The sequence below is a fragment of the Bombus terrestris genome, chromosome 9, assembly GCF_910591885.1.
Source record: "Bombus terrestris chromosome 9, iyBomTerr1.2, whole genome shotgun sequence".
Taxonomy (NCBI): Eukaryota; Metazoa; Arthropoda; class Insecta; order Hymenoptera; family Apidae; genus Bombus; species Bombus terrestris.
This window is the reverse complement of record NC_063277.1, coordinates 11,713,496-11,738,266: the sequence shown is the minus strand read 5'-3', so window position 1 is coordinate 11,738,266 and position 24,771 is coordinate 11,713,496. Positions and strand designations below refer to the sequence as shown.

Below are 24,771 nucleotides of genomic sequence, written 5' to 3'. Positions count from 1 at the left end.
TGGAAAGTGGAGATGCCTCACCATTTAATTCTTTCTATTTTGAAAATTGATAATGAAGAAAATTAATATTACGTGAAGTAACAATCTCTTCGACCAATGGTTCTATCTCGTAATCCTTTGGTAGCAAATCCTTTTGTTGCAGACTGTAAATTGGTGTTTTCGGTATGTACACGTAGCAGTGTTGTTCTATGGTTTTAGTGATGTTATTGTTGATGTCAAATCTGCGAAAAGAAGTGTTCATTCTTCTTGAGAAAATATGTTAGAGAATGTGTCGTTTAATTAAGAAATAACAGCTGCTTCGATGATCAAATTATACTTAATTGCAATATAATGATTTAAAATTCAAGTGATATTACAGTGGCTCGTGAAAATATCTGAACATTTCTAGAAAAATTTTATGATTTTTTATAGAAAATATTTTGAAATCTCCTAAGTATTGTAATGAGACACGACTATCGTGATTATATGTTTATTGCTTTCTTATCTTCGTTCGTTTCTTGTGTCAAAGAACGAATGACTATTTCATGACTATTTTTATGAAATTTTATGACTATTTTTGAATCAAGAAATATCAACCTAAAACAATGATCGCATGTTGAATAAAATTGGAAAGTGTAAGAAAAAATAGAAATTGAAAGATGGAACTGTGATCGAAGACACTCAAAATTATCTAAATCGAGGAGCTTTCTGGAAAACAGACTCGCCAGACAGAATGACGAATTAAGCAAATTGCGTGAGAAGCTTTAGTTTTTTAATATCAGTTACATTCGCATTGAGAACCATAGTGACCCTAAACTTGCTTTTTATTTTTGTAAAATAAATTAAACAAATCGTAATAGTTCATCTATTTGTCTAATGTATTTTTCAATACACTCGGCATCTATAAATAATTTTATTACAAATCTATAGGGTTTTTTCATTTTTTAATTACTCTATGTATCCGTATTGGTGTTATTTTCAGATATGAAAATTTCATAAAAAATCTCCTATCGAACCAATAGAATATTAAAGTCTCGATTGTATTCGAATTATCGCATACAAGCGTCGAAAAGAAAAAAAAGCAGATTTGTTTTAATTAGTCGAAATCTCGAGGAGAAAATAAACAGTGACGTTCGTTCTGCTGGTAAAAAAAAAGAAAAAAAAAAATAGGAGAAATATACCGAAGCCGCTTTAAAACGCAACCGTAGATACATTACGCTTTAATTAATTACTCTTACACCTCGAGTGCTCTCTCCATTCCCACCAGTTTCTTTTTCTGTCTTTCATTCTCTTTTCGTTCGGACATCTATAAGCTGCTTACGAATATAAACGACAGAGGATTTGTCTGACTCTGCACCATCGTCGGTGTCGAGGAAAATAAATCGTTCAATATGCACCGGAGATTTTGATTTATCAAAAGCTCTAGATTTTTCACTGTGTTGGAAAATCTCTGTGTACCGTACGAGAGCTGCAAGAACGTTAAGGAATATGATTTTGTTGTTCGACCGTTTTAATGTTGGAATCGAGATAAATATCGTGCTGGATCGACATCGATCACCTATTCAAATAATATTAAAACGTGTTAATAAATTTTATTCCTCGTTCGTTGTTTTCTTATTTCTCTTTATCGATTGCTATTGAGGCAATGGTAACCGAGACGAATGGAAGCAGATATTTCAGGCAACTGATGATAATTATGCGACAGATATATCCTCGATAAAATTCTATCATTTTATTAAAATTTTATTTCATTGTTTTACTTTACTTTCAAAAATGTTATTATATTACTTTATTTTTAAAAGTATTCCTTCGTCATTCCATCAAAGGATAGAACGAAAAGATTAGGAATGCTATATTTTCTAGTTTCTTTAAATCGTACGTTTGTTTGTAACCTTTAGCTGTTATCGAAGTTGAAGGTAAAAATTATTTTCTTGTTTCTCGCAGTCGGAAGTAAAAAAAAGTTCGGAGAAAAGAAACGAGGAGTAAGTTAAAGAAGCGAAAGTTAAAGAAGAGAAAAATATTGCACGAAAATGAAATATCACTTACTCGATTTTATTGTCTTTATCAGTGTTTTGAACCAGATAGCATGGAATGTTGGTCATCGGTTCCAATTTTTTTATCACTTGCTGAATGTCTACCTGGTCGAGGTTGTTTTGGATCGATGTCGATACCTGAAACAGATTTTTTAGTGCGCCAATCGATCGTCTGACCTTTTACAGTAGCCTTTTAACATTTATCCACATATTTAATATCATCCTGATTTTTATGGACTTTGTGGAACAAGATAATTGGGCGTGTTATTTCCCTTGATAATAACAAATAACAAATCTTCATTAATATTCGATAATGTTTGCAAATCGTGTATTTAAATCGCTGGATATAAACATTTAGCAAACATAAAAAAGAACTTTGTGCCTACAATTTTATTATTATAGATATCATATTTTCGTCCTAGAAAATTCTCGAAAGACGTCGCGAGGAAGATTTTTTACGATTTTCGCTTATATTACGAAAATTTCATAGCCGAAACTCTACAGACTAATCGAGGAAAATCTCGTTACGAGTGCAGGTATTCTCGTCTGTTGAGTACAGGTCAAACATTGGGTGGATAAAAGCGATAAAACTTCCCCGCGGACCTAATAATTATAGCAGTCAAGTTGAAATTGTGGATGCAATAATGCTTTGTTTAAAAACACATGTAGATATAATTTAGCCAACGAAATAGAGCGCGTGAAACGTGATGTCGATTCTAAACTGAAAAATAGAAGCTACTCCTAGCAAATTGAAATTTGAATATTTGATAAATCGTTTAACGTATCGTATAAATACATGATTTATATATAACATGATTTATAATACATATATTATAAATTACACGACAAATTTGAATATTTGTGATAAAAAGGCTCGTTACTGATTTATTGAACAACACATGGACATACAAACAAATACAAGATTATCGTAGTAACGAAATAATTTTGATGTTGAAAATGAGAAAACGGAGGAATACTTTATATTTCATTCGTTATTACTTGTAATAAATGTATATAGATCAATTTTAGTTTAGTTTTACCATAAATCAATTAAAATTTGTTCTGCTTCTTAAAAAAAAAAAAAAAAAAAAAAAAAGAAAAAGACAAGCAAGGTAAACGTTTAGCCAGACATTTGTCACTACTATACTAATATTGAGACACTAAAAAAAAAAATAATATTTTTGCATTAAAATAGGTAACTTTACAAATCCTTAAATTGCAAAAGAAAAAAAGAAAATTCGAAATTTGTGATAATTCTAAAACATTTTCCTCAATTCATTCAGGACCAAACTTTTTTTAGCCTGTAAGAGAAATTATCTTTTTATTAATAATTAATAACAGAAACACATTTCTTCGGATGCTTTAGTAAAGAAGATCGACTGTATTAAATTTTGAGACCAGTTTCACCGAAAACAAGTATTGTTTAGTTAATGAATAAATTATAAACACTACGAAAGGATTAAGTAGTGCACGTAAAAGTTTCAAATCGGGTAGTTACCAGAATGGCAGATTGAAGTCGTTCTTCATACTCCTTCAGCTGTGTGAAAATCTCGTTGATATTCTTGTTCTGCAAATTTGTATACTCCTGTAACGTATCAATGATCTGTTGCTCTGTATTTTGAAGAACACCATGCAAATAGGCGAAATGCTGTGTCACGGTCGCCTCTATACTGGTGATGTTCTGTATTTCTTCTATCGAGGTAGAGGATACAGACATCAGTTTCTGAAATGCAAACGCAAAAATACGTAAAAATCAATGTTAACGTTATGTTGGAAAAGGAAATACATGTACGGAATAAAAATTATTCCACCAAGAATGAATAGATGAATAGAAGAAAGAACCTAATGACTTGTATTAATCCACTCACAAATTTTCTTTTAATCAATCTATGTTATGCATATCCAACATTGCGATCGTGGAAGGAAATTTCAAGAATTTGCATTCGTCAAACATCAAACGTTAAAAATCAGTGTCTTAATTTAATCAGATACTAAGTACAGGTTTTTTTCATTCTTTCGATACGTTTCTTCCTGGCCTTATCACACTGACTGTTCTGATATGCTTTCGGTGATAAGCGAACAATGGATAATTCTCTACGTACACGTCCTTCGATATTAAGGTTCGAGCAAAGACTAGATTTAAAGTCCGCGAATCGAAAGCGAAAGACCTTCTTCATTGCTGAAAAACATCACCGTGAATCGTCAAACTCTTGCAAAGAAGAAATCGTACGAATCGGACATCAAAGTTCCAAAACATCGAGACCAAGTTTCAACATCCAGGCCAAGTGCCAACATCGAGACCAAGTTCCAGCTTGAAAAAGTTTTCCTTAAGAATTTTTCTCACTGAACCACTATCATGAAGATCCTCGATAAACCGACTGCCGTAAAAATGTCCAACACCTTGCCATTAAATTCGACGGTATTAAGGGTTTCGAGTATGCCAGCATCTGGCATGTCGACAAAGGCTGAAGATACGCCAATACAGAAAACTCTACGATTTAAATGGACTACTGTCGCCGGATCATAGCGAGGAATTCAATAAAACGTCATGTCCCGGTGAACGTTCGATGATAGCCAAAATAAAAATAGAGAAATCGCTTCATAAGACGTTCACGTGAAATTACACGTAACCAGAGGAAGCTGATGCAATACGCTGATTGATATTCGACCGGTCGTTCGGGTCGCATCTTAAGAAATCGAGGCGTCTTTAGCAATGACTACCGAGTGAAACGGTGCTCGGGTACGCTGATGCTGAGAATTTTTTAATTTTAGACGTCTGGAGTATGTATAAGAACGACACTCTTAAAGATATATAGTTTTAGCTTCTTCTATTGAAGAGTAGAATTTCCAGCCGATTCACATTCAAATATAAATTTTGCATTTTAAGTATTACATGTAACAGGACTATTAATATCGATAAATTCGACTTTCAGTTTCTGAAAGCCTGAATGTATCTAACATTGTACTCGTTTGTAATTTCATGTAATTTTTTATATAAATCCGACGAAACTTGTAAAACCACCAAACGTTTATAAAAATAAAAATAGGCGATTTAAATTCTTGTCTTTCTTGTTCTTTCATCGGTTTCGGCAAATTTGTGTTTTTCTAGAAGTGAAAGATATCTCAAGTTCATTAAAAATACGGAAAATTCATTATTGGTATGCATGATTTCTCCATACAATTTTACGTTACATATCCTTAAGGTATTACGAGAAATCTGTATTGTTTGCTAAAATGAGAGTGCAAGAGTGGAAATATGCTTCGAAGATCGCAGTAGAAGTAACGTCCATTAATTTCCTCGGCACAGTAGAACTTCATTTATCTGTACGAAATTTAAGATAATGGTCAATTAACTTCTGCTGCTTGAATTCGCTTGTGCTGACACGTGAGCTCCTATTATGCGAATGAAAAGTAACGGGCAGTCAGAATAATTGGTGAGCTCCGATTATATATGAACTGCAATTACATAAGTCAGTACTGTCAGTCTGCTGACTAATTCAGATAAATGGTATTCTACTACAATCGTTCGAGTTTCTGCATGAAACCAAGAGACGTCTTAAAAGATTAATCGTAGCTGTAAAGATCGAAGGATCCATAACTGTTAACCTTCGTTAACGACAAGCTCTGGTTCGCCTCCGGATGGGACCAGAATATCAACAACACACTACGATGACATCGGCGTTGTGCGGTCGTTTCGCCGTGAACTAGAAGGTCGTTCGAGCGACTTTCTAGAGGATGATCCGTGAAGGGAGAAGACTTATCTGTCGTGAAGGGAGAGCGGCACAGATCGGAATGGCAGGGAGTAAAGGAACAGAAGAGGTGGTCACAGTGTGTCGGTGCTTAACGTCGAACCAACGACCGAACAAACGCGCCTTTCCCCAGTCTTTCATGTCTCGAGGACCGGTTACCATCGTTGACTCCGCTGTCGGCCTCGTGTTTCGTGTTTCATTATTCGTGATCGGTTGTTTCCTGTGACTCTTGTTGACGGTGTTGAGGATGAGGTTGGTTCCTCGTCGAACCGTTGGGTCTTAGTTTCTAGAGCCTGTTGGAGGGTTTTGGGGACCAAGAACAAACCGGAAGTACCATGCGGGTGTTCGACAACCTCTGCGCGCTGGGATACATCGCGTTCCTTTTGTTGCTTATCGGTGAGTCTCTTTTTCATGATGATGATTCTCGATGTTTCTTGGTGGTTTATGTGTTGGACAGTTTCATGAGTAATGACTGTTATCTAATAGCGGTGTGAATGTCAACGACTTTACGTCGTTTCGTGTTCTAGAGTTAGATGCCACTGACGATATGCAACGAGTTACGAAAGTATTACCCTTGCAATTATCGAAGCCACATATTTCTTACGATATAAAGTCTGCTATAATTTAGCTTTAAATTCGTTTATTGGCAAATAGCAATTCGTCATAATGTAAATGAGAATTTTTAAGAAAACGTTGAATTCGATAATTAGGAGGATAATCGATTCATATTTTATTTATTTTGTTGAAAATGTGCGAATGTGAAAGATACCTATCTTTCTTTTTTGGCTAATGTTATCTCTGGTTCCTATCGTGGATGATTACTGCTCTCTATTAAATTTATGTGAACTTATTAAATTAAATTTATATAAATGTGAGCTGTTATATCTGATGTTTAGAACGATGTTGTAAGTAATAACCACAGGCAACCTCCTTATTGTGTCATAATTAATACATAATTTTATTTAATAATACTAATAAATGTTCTTCTCTGTATTGTATAAATATTATTATATTGTCTAGCTTATCAGATATTGCACGAACAATTTCTGCAGCATACATTTCAAATAATGTTTCTTGTTTCGACTAAATACAACATCTGATATACCTGGCGTAATATTCTCTGTTTAAACAGAAGGATTAGAAAACGAGAATAAGCGAAGCAGAGTTACAACACTGTATGCCATGGAAATTGAAATAGGAAAGTAAAACAAATGTAGTCGGAAACATTTATGAAATCCATGATATTAAGTTCAAATAATCAAGATTCTACCGTATTTATTTCATCTATAAAATTCCCCTGGATATTAAAACATAATGTCATATAACGTGAAGTAATCGAAGTGATTAAAACATTACAGACACTGAACGAACAGAGGAAAATTCAAAGAAGAAATTTCTCGCGTAAATTCAAGCGTCTCGAGGTAGAAATTACGCGTGGCGGAGTTGCGCTTCGAGAAAGGAAAGTACCGCGAAATATTAGTGATGCAAGTCCATTGTCTCCGGAGCTCGGCATTCTGATTGCCTTCTCCCTCGCCGCACAGTAAACGGCCGCATAGACCTATTTCTAAGCCTGATATGTAACAAATTCTCACGAGCGTTAAACAGTCGATGGCCGAGTTCTAATATGGACAACTAATGCCACGCTTTCTCCGTTCCTTTTAGCCTCTTGCCAATGCCGAACTCGTCGATTAATTTCGCGCCCACAACTACGCTACGCTACGATCGTTCCTCCGACACGTAAACCGCGAAAAATCAATTACCATTCCCCTTCTAACGAAGAGCTGCGGATCGTTCTCGAAGCAGGTGACTCGAGTGCTCGTGTAAATGAGCGGAGTTAGGTGTTGATGATGGAAAGTGATGTGAACGCGTCGATTGGAACAGGGGAAATCTTCGATTTGGTTCACCTCGTACGATGTTCTCTTATAGCGAAAAAATGTGTGACTTTCCTTCTATATCGACGCGATGGTCTCGAATGTCTAGTTTAAAATTCGAAGCTCGATGCTGGATGTTGGATGTTCGACTCTGAAGCGCAATATTTCGTAGCTTGAAGTTTGGTGTTGGGATCGCAAGCCCTACAGCTCTAAAAGAACAACTACGACTTTAGTAACTCGAAAGATTTGTTTCTTTCTTCCGAACTTAAACACAAAAATTACGATCCTCCCGATCATATATCAAATGACAAACTAGGACAAGAATTGTGCAAAGTACATTATTATATTATTATCGCTTTCGTCTTCGTCCATCTTCCTCGTTTCGTCTTCCAGCAACGAAAATGTGACAAGGAGAGAGAAAGAGAGAAAGAGTGTGTGTGTGAGAGAGAGAGAAGAGGCCGCTGCAATCTCGTTTGCCCTGCTGAATCAGCCGCAGAGAATCCACTTTAACGTGTTCGCGGTGCGCAGCGTTAATTATACTACGTAAACAGTCAAAGGGAGTCCCCGAAGGAGGCGAAACGGATGGAGGAGGTCGTGGCAAGATCTTGCCGGATACGAAAATTAAGTTCATCCTCGCCTCGCGATTCAAGTTTCGTTCCAGCCACTCTTTGCCTTCTTACTCGTGGTCGATATATCCATCTTCTCCTGGATCACCTCCTCTGGATCACCTTCTCACAGAGAAGGAGAGAGACAGAGAGGCAGGAAGAAAAACAGAGAGAGAGAGAGACAGTCTCTTATGAGGAAAGAGACAACGATCTCTTTTGAGAAAGAGAGAGAGAGAGAGGAGACCAAACAGTTGGTTCGTCGTTGACGTTTAATTAGCGTTAGATTGATCGAGATCCGTATAAAACACGCAGACGATTAACCAGGAGGTCCGGAATTTATTTCACGATACTTAATCGCGCATACTCGATCGAGAGATCGACAGATCGGCTGTTTGAACCATCCGTGTTGATTTAACTGGGCGAACGCGTTCCAACGAACGAAGACAGAAGTCTCGTTAATTCACCCATGCCCTTCTTTGCTCATGTAAACGCGATCTCACTTGATCGTGCAAATGTATACGTATCCACAGCTATTATTAATGACGAGCAGTTTGTCCGACGACGACACGAATACCAACGGAGCATTGGGATCGCTGGAGCTGATGCAATCTTCCCAACCTTTCTCGATGGTTCTTCAAACGAGTTCGTATTTACGTGGATCGTTACGTTCCAAGGAAAGGATCTTATTTTAAACGTTCTTCTCGTGTCGTAAGTCGTATTAAGTGATTGAAGAAAAAAAAGAAAGAAAGAAAAAACGTGACATCGAGATTACGCACGTGTATCGTGGAATATTATTCGCGAGTGGATGGAAGATGGAAAGTTTGCAAGTTTTTTGCTTTCAGACGTTTCAAACTTCTTCATTGTAATGTAAATTACGCGATGATTAGGCGAATACCTATGCAAATTTATTTTTCCATAGATACAACTAAAGAAACGTAATCCGAGTAGAGATTTGTTACAGCCATTAAATATTATAACGAGTTCCATACAGCCATTGAATTAGAGTCACAAAAATATTGCTTTTTAAATTGTGATACTACGTCACGTATAAATAGTAAGTTGTTCTTGGTAACTCAGATCATTATTCAATATGTAGATGCTCGTGTAACTCGTGTAGCAATGAATTTGTTACGAGATTGCAAATCTAAATTTATCACAGAGTTCCTCTGATCGAAACACGTTATATAATTTATATACTTAAACACACATGTTTATATAATTCTCTGCCTAATTTTATGACGTGAAGCTTTTGCTTAAAATTTGCGGTCGTAATATGTTGTATTTTTATTATTTATTGATTATTATCGGATAATTAGTATTAGAATGTATTTATGCTGTTCCTTTTTATCTGCTTCAATGTAAATGAAACGTGTGCGATTAGAGGATGCGTTCGTTTCATTTAAAACGATATTTATACGCCTGTAGGTGTAAAAGCTTTCGAATAGCGCATTTTGAGTATAACAAACAAATAACGAAATCCGTGGTAAATAATAAATTGCTGCAACTGTGGTTATAATAATAGCCGATGGTAATTGTGAAATGCTGAGATTCTATTAAATCGATGACAAATTTGTTTCAAATTTGCATTTAATTCTTATTAAAAATGGAGACATCCAAAGGATTATATAGATATCGAAAATAAAAAAAAATGACGTTCTATTATCATTAGCTTTAAAAAATTTAAAGTAATAGCATCCCATTCTTTTACTTATTTTCTCTATTTTAATGTCTTTTCTATTTCTATAACTTTACTTTCGGAGAACATAGCGATTTTATTGGTGAAATAAAAATCCTTGTTAATTGACTAAGAATTTTTTATCTATCCTCTAATATTTCGATATGAAAAATAAACTTTCTTTTTAATAGGGAAATATATAACGATTTAACCATCTAGAAATACTCATAATACGAGATTCGATATTTTCTTTTTTAAGAAAAATAAAGAGATAATTATCTATTTCTCATCTAGTAAATTATTGAATAAATTCGACTATGAATAATGCGAACCCTAAAACCCATTAAGAGATTACGTTCTATCCAAAACTGTCAGATAATATAGTAACATTATTTACAAAATAAAAATCGTATCAGAATATTTTGTTTACTTTCTATTATTTCGTTACAAAACGCAATTGCTTTCGATAAAACAGATAGGAACTTAACCACGCAGAAAGATTTATGTAGCAGTGGAAAAGTGGTGCGTTCGTGCACACGCGATCGCGCAAGAAAACGAACAGGTGCGAGGCGCGTTAAGCGGGAAATGGGAATGAAATTTAAAAAATATCGCATGGAAAACGACATTTTTCGGGCATCTCGACTAGACGAGGTTGTAGCCACGCAATCGATAATCTCGCTGGGGAACGTTTTTCGCGAATCTAAAAGCATCCATCATCATTATGCGCAACGTCTATGACTCGACGATCTTTCGCATGATAAATTGACAGAGCGATACCCATGGAGCATTACGTCTGAAAATCACGTATTTTTATGGCTACCCTCGGATAAACGTGTTTAAAGCGATCGAATGATGCGTCTGTCCGGGCGTCTATTAACAGAGTCTGTCTATTAATCCGGTAATTGCTTAATTTCGAATAACAAGGTATTCCCACAACACACCAACAACCAAATGCAAAAGCAAATTTTGAATTTTGTCTACCTATTAGTTTCTTTGGTTGATTACTTGCTTATCAATCTGGTAGTTTCGTCGTTTTAAATAATAAATAGTTTTCAAGGTAGACAAATTATTAAATGCGAACATCGAATTTAAATATCTTTTATTTTCATTTTATCTACTTTTGAATCACCAGCTGAAAGTTGAGAAACGTACTCAAACTATGAGGGAACGTGTTTTTACGAGAATATGGGAAAGCGATTTTACTAGATAAAACACAGTTCGATGTTAGAAGAAAATTATTCGAGGGAAAATCATAGTGAAACGGATCATATATCACGGAGAATATGTTAAGTTCGTGACACGATACACGTTTATGGCCTCGTTGAGATACCGTGGTCTTCGTGAGCAATTTTCGCCGGTCAACCGAAATTACATTTTATGGGCGAATTCTACATTTTTCTTCAGAGATCGAGAATCTTCGAATTTTTATATTCCGTTTTCTTGTTTATTTCACCAAACCAAACGATTTTCCCGATTGTAACACAATTAAATTAAAACGCTATAAATCATCCCAGTTCAAATGTTACAGATGAATTATTTAAATGCTATAAATAAATGGCTTAAATGTTATAAATTAATAATTAAATCATTGTTAAGTAGATAAAAGCATTTTTCAATTCTCACGTTATGTTAGTTATAGCAAAAATGAGTTCCGCCGCGAGTCGGATGTTACTTATATACAAGGTGACACAATCTTGACGAGTTTGGTCGAAATATAAGGATTTTTGCCGACGCATCGCTATGATGGACGCTGTGAACGATAAGCGGGCGGACGCTCCGCTTTGGTGTTATTTATACGCTTTACGGTCTGGTTCAGCGTAAAGAGAGCGAGGCTGAGAGAGCGATCCTTGAATGAAAATTATTTCTCGATCTAGACCGAGCAAACGGTTCCAAGTGGAACGCCTTTCGAATCGTCCGATCGACAACCGACGCTTGGACGAAGAAAGAGAAAATATCTGGTTTGTTCTTGGCCCGTGTGCGCGTGACTCTGAAAACTCGATAAAGCGGTAAAACGCGGCTAGCTCGAGTGGCGGGCCGCTTCGCGGAAGCGACGCTGCCCAATTTGCATTTCGAATGCGGCAAGATCGGTAGATAAATACTTATAGTGGAGAGACGTAGTAAGCTCGCGCGAGTGCCCATTGCCGTCTTATGCGGCGTAACTCTGTTCGATTTCCGCCATCCTCTTCTTCCTTCCTTTCTTTATTTCCGAACAGACCGATCTCCAAAGAGGTTTACGCTCGATGGGATCATCTTAAATCGCCATTTTAGGTGAAAGTGATGGGAACATAAGATGATAGTAAAGAATGGTAAAGGATGGTGAATTATGTTGTAAAGTTTGGTTGATAGAAGCATATGTGAAGCTAGTAGTGTGAGAGAGTAGAGAATGATTTGGATCTTAAATAAAATTGATGGTGTGAATGATTTTAGTGTGGGGTGTAGACTTTAGCAAAAATTAAGATCTGTTGATGAGAAACTATAGCAACGTAGCTGTGTGAATATTTATCTAAATATTGTTATATGGAAGATACTAAGAAATTAACAATTGGGAATGATTTTGTTTCTAAAAGAAATTCGTGAACGGCGAAGTATATTTTACTAAGAATTGACAGAACGTACGATGCATTGGAAGATACTAGAGATCGATAATAGTAAACGACAGAGAATAACGCTGTATATTTTAATAGAAGACACGAAGACCTTAAAATTTCGTATTTTAAAAGTTTAATAAAAACCAATGTAGAAGTTTGTTATTCCATTTGTTCGCTATCAATGATAAAAATTCAGAAATATCTAAGTTACAGTAATATCGTAGCTTCCAACCAAAATCTAAAGCTCGAAATATCAAGTAATAAGTCGAATCTTCATCTCATCAAAACGTCTCTCGTTTCTCTTAAACATTTCCGACACTCGAGAATTAACCATTACTAACGAATGAGCATCATTTGCGCTTAATTTTTATCTCTGACCCGTGATAACGTCGGAGTGTAAATGCCACGTGTAACGAAGACACTTTTCAAGCATCCTCGTGTTCACCGCCGATTTCTTACCATTTACACTTGGACAAATTTCCTGAATCACGATCGATCGTTCACAAGGAAATTTAAAGAGACAAGAAGCCGCTGTAAAACGATTTCTTCAATTAAATTTAATGATGTCGCAACACCTTGACGATGGTTCAGGCAAACGTAGCGTATAGGGGAAGGGGATGGTTTAATGGCAAAATCGTGCTCATTTAATACGCCTCATTATAGATCGTATAAAGCACTGTACGTACTTCTGCACTGGTGTTCGACTCGTTATAATTAGAACTTATTACCGTGCGTATGAAGGCGGTAACATGTAAAACTTGTGAATGAATTCTTCTCTTCTGCTTTTTCTCCTTTATTTTTCATTCCTTTTTCCTTTTTTAAATTTATAAAAGGCATCATGTAGAGAACAGTCTACTTGCTAATGACGAGAGGCTAAAAAATTAACACTAGAACTGCCGACAATTAAGGTATAATACGAATATGAAGGATACCGAAATAAAAAGAGAAAAATAAGCTTTCATTTTTGTATCATAGAAAATCATTCGAATCTTTGAAATCGTACCGCTACAAATCTATGAAAATTTTATGGACAACTATAAATTGGTAATTTTAATTATTTCGATAGCTTTTTAATATAAAATTTCATATCTGACGTAATAATAGCAAAAATAATTAATTACACGTATTCTAAATATCAAATTTATAACTTCAAATGTCTTTTTTGTTTGGTGGTATCGTGTTAATACAAAATTCGTAACTTTGAAAATTTGATGAAGATAATTTTATAAGAGAAAATTGATAATTTTTGTTACTTGTTGAAAATATTCCATTATATAATTTTAACGCACTAGACCGGCAACATTTATTAGATCACATTGCATCGGTTAGTATTAGACACCAATCGATATATAGCGTGCTTTCGAAACCGTGTATTCTAGGCACGATTTCGTCGATTTCCTTAAATATCTGTAGCGTGATAAGAAACAGCAATAACAATAAGGAGAACGTTAGTGTTGGCTCAGTGATTTAGTCACAGCGCAGTGCCGCTTATTTGAATTGTTTCTAAAAACAACCGATGCTTCGGAATAGCGAAATTCGACGCAAAGTGTGGCACATTGAACGTAACAAATTTTTTTTTTTGCGACATTTCTGTCGATAACAAGATACGTAGGAAATCTGTTCAAAGAAACTTTCGAAGATTTCCTTTTGTTCTTTTCAATATTTATTTTCTATATTTATATTTTAACAATATTTGATTTTAGTATTGTTTAATATATCTAAAAGACGCAAGATTTTTGCGCAAGACTTAATGAAAAAATACTAAAAACGCGATTACGATTAAATTACTCGAAATCTCCGAAACACTAAATAACACGAATACCTCTTCTTCTATCCCTTTTCACTGTATCCTTTCCATCGTCGCTTTTCCAACATCTTACCGACAGACACAGCAGAGGCAATGGCAACAGAAAAGAAAAGACGAGAGGAAAAGCAGAAGAAACTCGCATCAATGTTTCTCCCTGTTTGCCAGCAGCGAAACAACAACTTACGATCGAACGACGATCGAAGTTTCTTTCGTGGACGAAACATGGGCAAAATATTGTACGAAGACAAAATATCGGCCAAGATACAGCATCTTCCCAAGCAAACATTTTTGCGATGTGTGCAGCCGCAATTCCTTTGCAATGAAAATCGACGAGTCTGATCTCTTTATTCGATAGCCACTGTGGCCGGGGAACGAAAAATCCGCCGGACCGGAAACAGGTTCACCTCGACGCGGTTGGATATCCATTTCAACGTTTTATCATTCGTCCGTGCGTTCAAACGCGCTCACGAACGAGAAGATGGAGCGATACAAGGACGTGATAGATTCGAGGAAATTCCACGGTGTTGATATCACAGCGAGGGATTTATTAGCGACGTTAACGAGAACCACGTATCGACAGACGAGGGATACGTGTTAGGGTTTTGCACGGGAAATTGCTGTTATAAAATCTTGGTCTAAGATTATGGTTGGTGAAACGCAAGCGATTCAGATGTAAAGTTGTGGCGCTGGTATATGGCATATAGGATGTTTCAGAAATAACGGGTTATGGTTCGTTAACCGGTTGAGCTTTAGATTTATTTGACAGAATTTAGTTAAAAGGTAGTCGTATCAACGGGATTAAGATAAGCGACACAGTCACATCAATGTACGAAGTAGAATGACGCAGTGCACTGCAGACCTTAAGTAGTGAAATGTCGGTATGCGTTAACAATTCGTACGAGAAAGATGATTTGATAAAATCTTGATTACTGGAACACCTGATTAATGCAAAATGTGTAGACGAACTCTTGCAAAGAAAGATTGAGAAATAAGAATAGGAAGAACTTCTATCGTACAATTTTTATGTCATTTCTATTTCACAACTGTACGATGATATAAAAACTATATCGTAAATATAGGTATTTCTGTAAAAAGATAATAAACCTGTCTCTCTTAAAGATATGAAAAAGAAAAATCAGATATAATGTTAGAATCTTCCTTGGTTTTGTACCTGAAGAAATTAATCGCAATTTGATTAAGGCAAGTTCATGCGAAGCTCGAAGAATTCTACAAAATACAGATAAACAGAAATTTGGAATTTTGATATTATAATAAAAATTGTTGTTTGTAATTCTTTTCCATTCTGAACGAAATAAAATCGTTAGGCACGCACGAGTAAAATTTGCAAAAATTCGAACAATTTATGACATTCTATATGATCAATCAATATCCTGGTTTATTAATCAACAATAGCTTTGTAATGAAACAGAAAATAATGGAACAGAATTTTACAACTTAAATTACCCGATCATCCTATTCGATAAAACGATGTGATACAAGTTTCGTGGAAGACTGTCCACGTGCAGAACGTGTCAGACGAAATCCATCAATGAACATAAATTTGTTCAACGTCAAAATTCTTTTCCATGGAGAAAATCCAAAAATTTTACTTCAACTTGCTATGCCACGCCATTATAATCCATATGGAAAACTAATCGGGGCAGACCAAATAAAAGCTCATTTACTCTCCAAACAGCAGCAACAGACGCAAAGCTTTCCCGAAGGATCGTTAAACCATCGTCGTTACCTTCGTTTTCGCGTCGGTATTCGGACGAACTTAGTGGAAATCCATAAAATTGGAACGCCATCGTGCAGAATGTCGATTTACGTTATATTACGCGATTTATTTGAAACGTTGACTAGGTTCCCCCTTTGGTCCAGGAGCAAATAAATCTGTTGGAGAGTGCGACGCGTGACTCGTTGTCGTTCGAGGCCTGCCACGGTAAATTTCATTTCGACGTCGCGCGGCCAAATCAGCGGTGACAATAATGCATAGGCGCATAATCCACGAGTCGTACGCGAGTCGCGTGAATACACCGACAAACCGATACTCGTGTATATCCCGTGTGAACAAACCGCGACGATTCATAGACATGGCACTTCGTCCTGCGTGACATATACGGGGTGTTCCTTTTGTAGTCATCCTTTCGAATGCCCTTGTCTTCCTACTCTCTTCCTTTTTCTTTCTTTTTTTTTTAGAGTATCACAAGCTTATTGTCTCTTCCTTTGCGCATCACTTTTTGCACCATTTTTATATGCTTTTTGAATAAAAAGCTCTCTATTATTATTGTTGGCTGGCTAGGAATGGCTTTCATTAGATACATTCTTCAGTTGTCATGACTAATTACACTTGGAGTATGATTTCTAACCGACAGATTAAGTCAAAATTCTCGGTGATTTTAATAAAGAATTAAATAAATCCGAGTATTTTCTGCTTATTATTCTTTTCTGTGTTCATAATTCAATGATAGTCGAGCTTCGATATTCCGAAGCTCCTCTTACGTATATATTACCTTTTTACTTAGGTATAGCGTATTTAAATGGATCGTGAATGATCAAATACGAGGATAATCCAGTAAGTAAAGATCGAGCTTCGTTTGGGCAATTTTGGGTGAGAGGTTTTCGATTATCTATATATTATTCCGTAGCCCATAGCCCGGATCTTGCCTCCGGCGATTTTCACATTTTTCCTAAGCTGTTCCTAAGCTTCCAAGTTGACAGAGATTGGTAAAATTTGTTAAAATTAGCGTCGCTATGAAATAATAATTTTTTATATTTTTCAGACGTAATATTCTTTCATCTGCGATTCAGCATGCACATTTTCCCGTGTTTTCAAATACATTTTTTAATAGTCCTTTTATAATGTCACACAACGTTCGAAATATTTATTTGAAAGGAGAAAAGTATATTCGTAATTGCTTTTACGACAGTATTGCCAGACTTGTTTAGAAAATATACGATGTATATTGTACATGGCAACAGAGATAAAGATATAAACGATATTGACAATCGTGTGAAATGAAGCATTAAACGTGAAAATGTGAAAATGCTATCGAAAATTGCTTGTCGATGCTACCAGTCGTCGCGATAAACGCGCTAGACTGCACGAATTATTACTTTACGTGTATGAGGAACAAATTTTTCCTAGTGTAAAACTTTTTTTTTTATATATTCATATACATATACACATGTATGTGTATTCGTTGTTTATGAAACTCTTTAGAAGAAAATTTATTCAGTATACATCGTATGCGTTTAGGTGGTTAAAAATCCTCTATGAAATTACTATTATAAAATTATACGAATACGAGTATCAAATTAACAAAAACAATACTCCATAATTTTACTAATTTTATTCTGATTTATTTCTTATTACAATTCTCGTTGACAGAGGCTTCGCTGATTTACGTTCTGTCAAAACCAGGTCAGACATCCTAAAGTTGAATTATTCTTCAGGAAAATAGGTTACAGCGGAGTATTATACATCGCTAACGATTTCCGCCACTAGCTACGACCGCGTGTAAATCACCAATTACGTACCAACTCTGTTCACTGGTGACCGTAAACTCATTGCGTTACACAGAAATATTAAAACGTTTCGTTACGATTCGACAAGGTAGTTGAACCGAACGCAAATCGTCTTACTGCTTTCACGATTCGGAATTACAGCCTTGTGAAACGCTTAGATATAGATTCCAGTGGAATTGCAGATGCCTGTTGATTTCTCGAAGCAGATCGTGGGACAACGTCGCCTGATCACAATGGAAATCATTTGGAAATCGTTCGCGTCCTCTGTTATTTCTTTTTCAAGTAAAAATCCTGTATTTTCTAATTTTAGAAGATGCAGATCGGACTATTACGAGTTTCAACCTTGCGTTATCGTTCATTTTTGCTTTCTAGAATTTTATTTTGCGTTCCATAAAAGTAATTTATATTTTTAATTACTTTTTATAATTATTCCGTGAGATCGTTTCTTCATCTCAAATTGGATCATATAACTTGATTTATATATAAATTATATCTATTTTCACTTAGATTCTTTATCATCCAGCTTCATCGCTGCATCGTAATAAGATAATTCCTTTAGATAATTTATTTACAATCACTCGTTGAGGTAATTATTGGCAATTCTTCGTCTTTTGATGTTTAACATTTTGCAAAATGACTGATCGCGGTGGCTCGCGCAGTTTGGTAAAGGGAAAAATAATTATTGTGTGTTTGCGTTCTTCGGCGTGCATTCCGGGGAACAAGCTGATTTAATCAAATTTCAATAATTATCCACGCGGTACACGTTTCGTTTCTTTTATTCTTCTACGGGCGTAAATTTATTATGTAAATATTAGCGTATCAATATGTTGCGCGTTAATAATTCATTCCTTGTGAAAATAATTCGATTGAGAGTGGCCGGGAACAAACGTATTAATTAACCAACTGTAATGGACTGCACACTGCAGTTTCAAAGTAAAATTATAAATTTGCCACTGTTCGTGTTTGTGGGAGAAATCGAAGCGTCGAACCGTTGCATTTACCATAAACGTTAACAGAATAAGAAAAAAAAGGTTAAAGGTAAAAAACAAAAAGAATAAGATTTTAAATATACCCTTGAAAATGTACAAATTCCTGATATTCTTATATCGTATAGATTGACATACAGTGGTGTGAAGAAATTTTCGCAACTTCTCTTTATGTTACCTCAAATAAAGAAATAAAAAAACATTTTGACCTGTAGAGGATTTTTTCACGATTCTGTCAATTATTAAGTACTAAGTATATCTCATTATAAAAGGTATCCTATCTTTTAACAATTTCAAGAGATGTATCAAATAATTGCACGTTAATAAAGTGCGACAAAATTTTCGGATATTGGCGGTTAGCTCAGTTCTATTCGATTTTTGACGCAGTCTGATTTTCTATCATACAATGGACGTAAAAATTAAATCATTCTGAGAAAATACAAAGTATGCTTAACATGACACGAAGAATGGAAAAAATACGAATAGGAATATTCTTTCTTTAGTAATTTTTTATAAAAGAAAGAGGTAAAATACTACAATCTACCGCAGATATTATAGTCAGAAAGGTTCACAGTTCACGATATATGTATTATGTATTATGTATATTTCTTTATCTATCGCAACATGAAGGGAAGTTTGAAAACCTTTTTCACATAACTGCATGTATAACAGGATGCATGATTTTCAAAGCATAGCCCCGAGAATGGGAGATTATTCATTTGCAGTTCGTTCTTGCAATAAACATATTTCAGTTGAGTCATCCGTATCGGGCCACGAATACAAATCGATCGAATGCAGAGAATATTCATGATAATTATTATCAATAATTGGTCTTTAATTATAATAGGCAATGCTCCTTTTAATTATTGGCGCTAATAATTCATTCAGAATTCATAATTACCATTTTTTAATCTATAAATGCGTTCATTGTCGCACGACATCGTCCTCATCGAAAACGGACCTCATATTGTATGATAATATTTCAGCCGCGTTATAGATTCGAAAATCCCGAAGAAATGAACAAATTCCTACATTTTCTATGTATAAATCTTTTTCTTCGCTTTAAAAAAGTCAACTCACGACTCTATACAACTATAAGGTAGCATTCTTTGCCAACAGGATTCAATCATTCTTTGACAATTTTGTTGTAAGAAATGATATATCGTTTAAAAATATTTTCCACTAAAAGTAAAAACATCATAGAGTTGTATTATTTATACGTACAAACAGCATTCTTACGTCTGGTAATAGAAATTTCATCACGTGTAAATTATTTCAACTACAGAAAAACAAGGCCGACTTGTGGATGATTCAAAGGATATTAATTTCTAAGATTAATTCTTGGGCAGCGTAATAACACGACGAAGAACTCACGATGAACAATTTCGAAAATAATTTTCTTTACTATTCAGATTCACAAGCTTAATCCAAAGATAATCCAAGCTTCCACAAAAAATGAATATACGTATGAAAGAAGGCAAAAATAGTTAAAGAGCATGGTGTTCGCATTACAGAGTTTCCTATCGCGAGTTTTCGGAGAAGATGAAGGACAGAGAACGTCTGGACGCAATCGGAATCCGGATCATCAGCAACTGCCGAAATTGCCTTCGAAACGGCATTAATCGACCGCGATAAAAGGGAAATTCGCGCGCGTGGGTATTAATTCTTCTCTGCTCGTGGCCCTCCCCTCTCTGGCTGCGCGAGCGATGCATAAATTATTTTAATAAATCGTGCGCTATAACGCGCGACGTAGGATCCCCGTCGAATCCAATTAATCGTATCACATATCCAGTCGCGTTCCAATTAAAATTTCGCAAAAAATACTTTGCAACGTTAATGCTTGTGCGAACAGCGCGTGACTCATCGCTTATGCAATTCTCTCATAGAGAATATGTGATCCACCTCCCTCTCCTTGTGTCACATGTTTCCCCTTCTCGATATCACTCTCCTTCCTGTGCAACTGTGTCTACAGAAATATCGAGATACGTTCAACTCCACACGAAATTAGGGTACTGGCAAAATACAAGTGACATCATTGTTCGTTTAAGATGACAAATACAGCGAATACGACACTAGATACAAAAATATCGAGACACTTGCTCGTTACACATATTGAGAAACAGCAACAAGTTTTTATCTTTATCTAGTATTTTACCTGGTAGGTAGGCTGGAAATATTTATGCATTGGTGAGAAATTTAAAAGCGCAAATGTATGTACAGAGTTTATATAATGTGCAAATATGTATAAAATACTTGGATTAAAGCAATCATTTTTAATAGCTGAGACAAGTTTTCATTTAGTCCTATTAGTTCTCATTCGTGTACTTTTATTTCTTCAGTCAAATTGATCAAAATATAAAATTGCATCAACGTCCGCACGAGACACACGACGAGGCGAATGAAGCAACAGATTTACGATAAAATAGCCAGAAACTAAAAGCATCGAGAATCGTTCAATTTGTATTAAATATCGGTAGGAATCCTAATAAGTTATGGTCAGCAGTGTATTTCCCATTTTCCTTCGCTCGAGTTGGACAAGCTCTGCATCGAATTAAGATATCCGCAAAAGTCAAGCAGCATCATTCTTCGTTTGTAGCCGCAAATTCAGAGCACGTAGTCGATCTCTCCTCTCATGAGGAGAACACTGCTGATACGGGGGATATACGAAAGAAAGGACCGAGGAGAATATATTGAGTGCAGAGGAAGTCCATTTCATTGTGCACCGGAGGTGGTACACTTTGGTCTTAACGTAACGCAAGGGGAAATAGGAAGAATGAGAGTTTGCGTTAAACTTTGGAGATATTGGAATTCGTCAGGTGTAATTTTGTTTCGTAATTTATTACGATTACTCTGGAACTTCCAGAATCTGGGTCGTGAAATGGAAATTTTGTTTGGAATATTAACTTACAAACGGACTGTAAAATTTCATGCTTTCGTAGGAGATTTAAAAAAATGTGAAAATGTACAGAATGCGTATTGCACGCACAAAAAATATCATAGTACTTAGGGAATAAACAAAATCTTTACTTTCACGTTTTTAATTGCGTTCATAAAAATATAAATTTTCATAAAAATCTGCGGTTTACTCGTAAGTCATACGTCAAATAAAATTGGCTTTATACGTCGCTAGCAACTTTTGCAGTTAATATCATTTACGCACCCTCGAGATTATTCAGGTTTGCGCAAGCATTTCTACTACTTATGTATATTTATGAGCATGCTGCCACCGACTTCGTTAACCGAATCTCTGTCGGTGCTAATGAGTTTTGTATATCGTTCAATTTTTTTATCGGATCTGTAAACACTGTTAATATTTCTGTACTCAAGCTTTCGTAAATCGTGCCAATCTTACTGACTGTCCAACTCCGCACGCTATTCAGCTTATGCACACTAATAGGTTTCACCCAATTATATCAATAAGCGAATAGATATTTATTGTTAAAGTTTCCACAATAGAAGATTAACTTTAAGCTCTAGAAATCTATTTATCAGATCATCGTACCGCGTCGGTACATCTTTGATCGCGTACGATCGCGGCCACGCGGCTTGTTTTTCCTTTCACCAGATGCGTAAGCGTCCGCATTCTGAATGACTGTGTATACCTACGGCGAATTCTCGCAGTGTTAACACGCGTTCATCCGTGGCGAGTAGGTTGAGGATCTGGAAATTCGAAGGCTGGTTACGCATAGTAGTACGAGATTGCGAATAATCTAGGCTAGTTGATCGGCGTGGAATGTTAATTTCGTTATCATACGCTTTATCGCGTGCCTCTCCGTTGAATCGTTTAATCGATCGATGGTCAGCCTGTCCTTCTATCACGTGCTTTTTAATAAGATTTTCCCGCGTAGATCGCTCGTTGCGATAGTTTCGGTACGCGACTTTTATATGATTGTACGATGGCCAGCCTCAATTATTCGAATACCACGAATATATCAAGACAGAATAGTCCGAGTCACTTAAGCTTCAACATATTAAAATCTGAAACTTGAACTTTGCACAGAATGATAAAACTTGTTATATATTATGAGACAGGATTACTCTTTAATATAATAATTAGACAACGAGAGAATATCGTACGTTTCAGGTTCAGCAAGGAAGGATACCAAAGATGAGAAAATTGCTCGAAAAGACAACAAAATAATTTCCAGAAATAAAACGATATACAGGCACTACTGGACTATGACGATTACAATTGAGAATATTAATTAGCATCGGTTGAATAAACTTTCCCTTTGACAACTAGAACTTATGCCTCGATTCTAACTAACGAAAAGATACTAACAGCTCGTTTTTATTTCGAATCATTTCAATCTTCACAGATTGAAAACACCATTTGTCGAATGTTTAGAAATTTCAAGAATGCGAAGAAGACTTCGTTTATCTTCTTCTTACTTGTAACTTACGTAAATCTTAAAATAGTCTTAGTTCTTGCATCGATAACGAAGTGGATGGTCGTTGAAGAGAATGGAAAATCTGCTCCGCGAACTAAACGTTTTCCAATGCAAATTTCCGACACGCTCGGCGGAAAACTGGCTAGCAAGGTCACTGACGAAACCGTTTCCTCGATCGAGGCAAGGTTACACGATCATAAACCTGGATCGACCAAGGTGGCGGGCAAGGATTTCCAGTTTCTGAAACTGGAAGTGTTCACGATGTACTGGGATCTTTCGATTCCTCGATTTATTTCCTGCATCCGGTTTCTCTTCCCAACCTATCGTACTTCTGGCTTTGCGAACGTACTGCGAAGGTTACTAAACGAAAAAGTACAAAAGTGTTGAAGGATAACAAGTTCGACGCGCTCAAGATCGAAATTACTATATCATCGTTTTGACGAGAAATTTGACCATGAAATAAGTCTTTATTTTCATCATTTTTATTTTAGCTTTAATTCAGTTCTTTGTTATTCGTATTTATTTTGTATTTGTAAAAGAATTTGTTACGCTTATATCAATGTATCTACTTCACGTACAGTCTCTTTGAAACTTTTCGATTATTCTTTCAATTCTTTCGAAATCCAGTTAAAATAATATTGAAATTCCGTTAAAATATTTTTCCAACTTCTTTAAAATTTCTTTAGGGATCTTTTAAAATTTTCCCTGTCTAATTTTTACTACATTTCTATGATTTTACCAATACTTCGGAAATTATCTTAAAATTTCCTTCGAATTCCTTTGAAGTTTCTTTCCGATATTCTCGAGATTCTTTCGAAGCAGGATTCTAATTCTTTTGAACCTTACTTCAAGTACTCTTTGAATTCCTTCATAAATTTCATTCGAATTCTTCATAAATTCCCTCTAAGTTCCTTTTAAATACATCTCCAATTCCTTCAAAATTTCTTCGCAAAATATTCTTTCAATTCTTTTGATGTTTCCTTCGAGTATTTTTCCAACTCTTTCCGAACTTCTTCTACATCCTTATTCAATTCTTTCCAATATCAGTTTCAAACAAAAAATTCATTCATCCATCCCGCTGTAGCAAACTTATTGATATTTGTTCACGAGTCTCTTTTGTCTCTTCTCGTACAAAAAGAGGAAAATATTTGCCGTCAGACGAAGTTCAGTGTCGACCAGACGAATTTTCAAAGGAATTCTGACGATAGAACGAGGTCAAGAGAGGGAGAGATGCCTGTTGAACAGACGGTAGACGAATGTCTTCGCGCAAACAATAATTTCATCCGAAATCATATTACGCGTGCTGCGTGTATTATGTCAGAACTTTCGCGAGTTTTCGTCACGACGTGGAAACTTGCCGACGTACCCGTTGAATCGAGATATTCATCCCAACGTAACGAAGTTTCTAAGACGGCAAACGACCTGTGTGTGCCCATCCCCGCCATCACTCGTGGAACACGTCCGCGAGATCGACTTTAAATTACGTTCATTACAGGTCCCTGGTGGCGTTGTTTCATACGGAGGCCCGTGAGCCAAAGGCGCGACGACTAGCAAGTGGA

At 35.8% G+C, this 24,771-nt stretch overlaps 2 protein-coding genes across 5 annotated transcripts in view; one reads left to right on the top strand and one right to left on the bottom strand.

Annotated features, from left to right (window-relative positions):
• LOC100648099 (tudor domain-containing protein 1) overlaps positions 1 to 24,771 on the bottom strand; it is a 318,253-nt gene that overhangs the window by 8,237 nt on the left and 285,245 nt on the right. For all 4 annotated transcript variants that reach the window (XM_048408423.1, XM_012311769.3, XM_048408425.1 and 1 more), the window contains 3 exons: positions 3,511 to 3,735; positions 2,026 to 2,150; positions 73 to 221 (listed from right to left, as the gene is read on the bottom strand). In XM_048408423.1, the coding sequence (XP_048264380.1) occupies positions 73 to 221; positions 2,026 to 2,150; positions 3,511 to 3,735 (499 nt within the window). The remainder of the gene's footprint in view (positions 1 to 72; positions 222 to 2,025; positions 2,151 to 3,510; positions 3,736 to 24,771) is intronic.
• The window catches only part of LOC100642644, a 116,511-nt gene continuing 97,285 nt past the window's right edge, over positions 5,546 to 24,771 (top strand). The window contains exon 1 of the mRNA XM_003397553.4: positions 5,546 to 6,157. Coding sequence (XP_003397601.2) covers positions 6,097 to 6,157 — 61 coding nt within the window. The 5' untranslated portion in view covers positions 5,546 to 6,096. The remainder of the gene's footprint in view (positions 6,158 to 24,771) is intronic.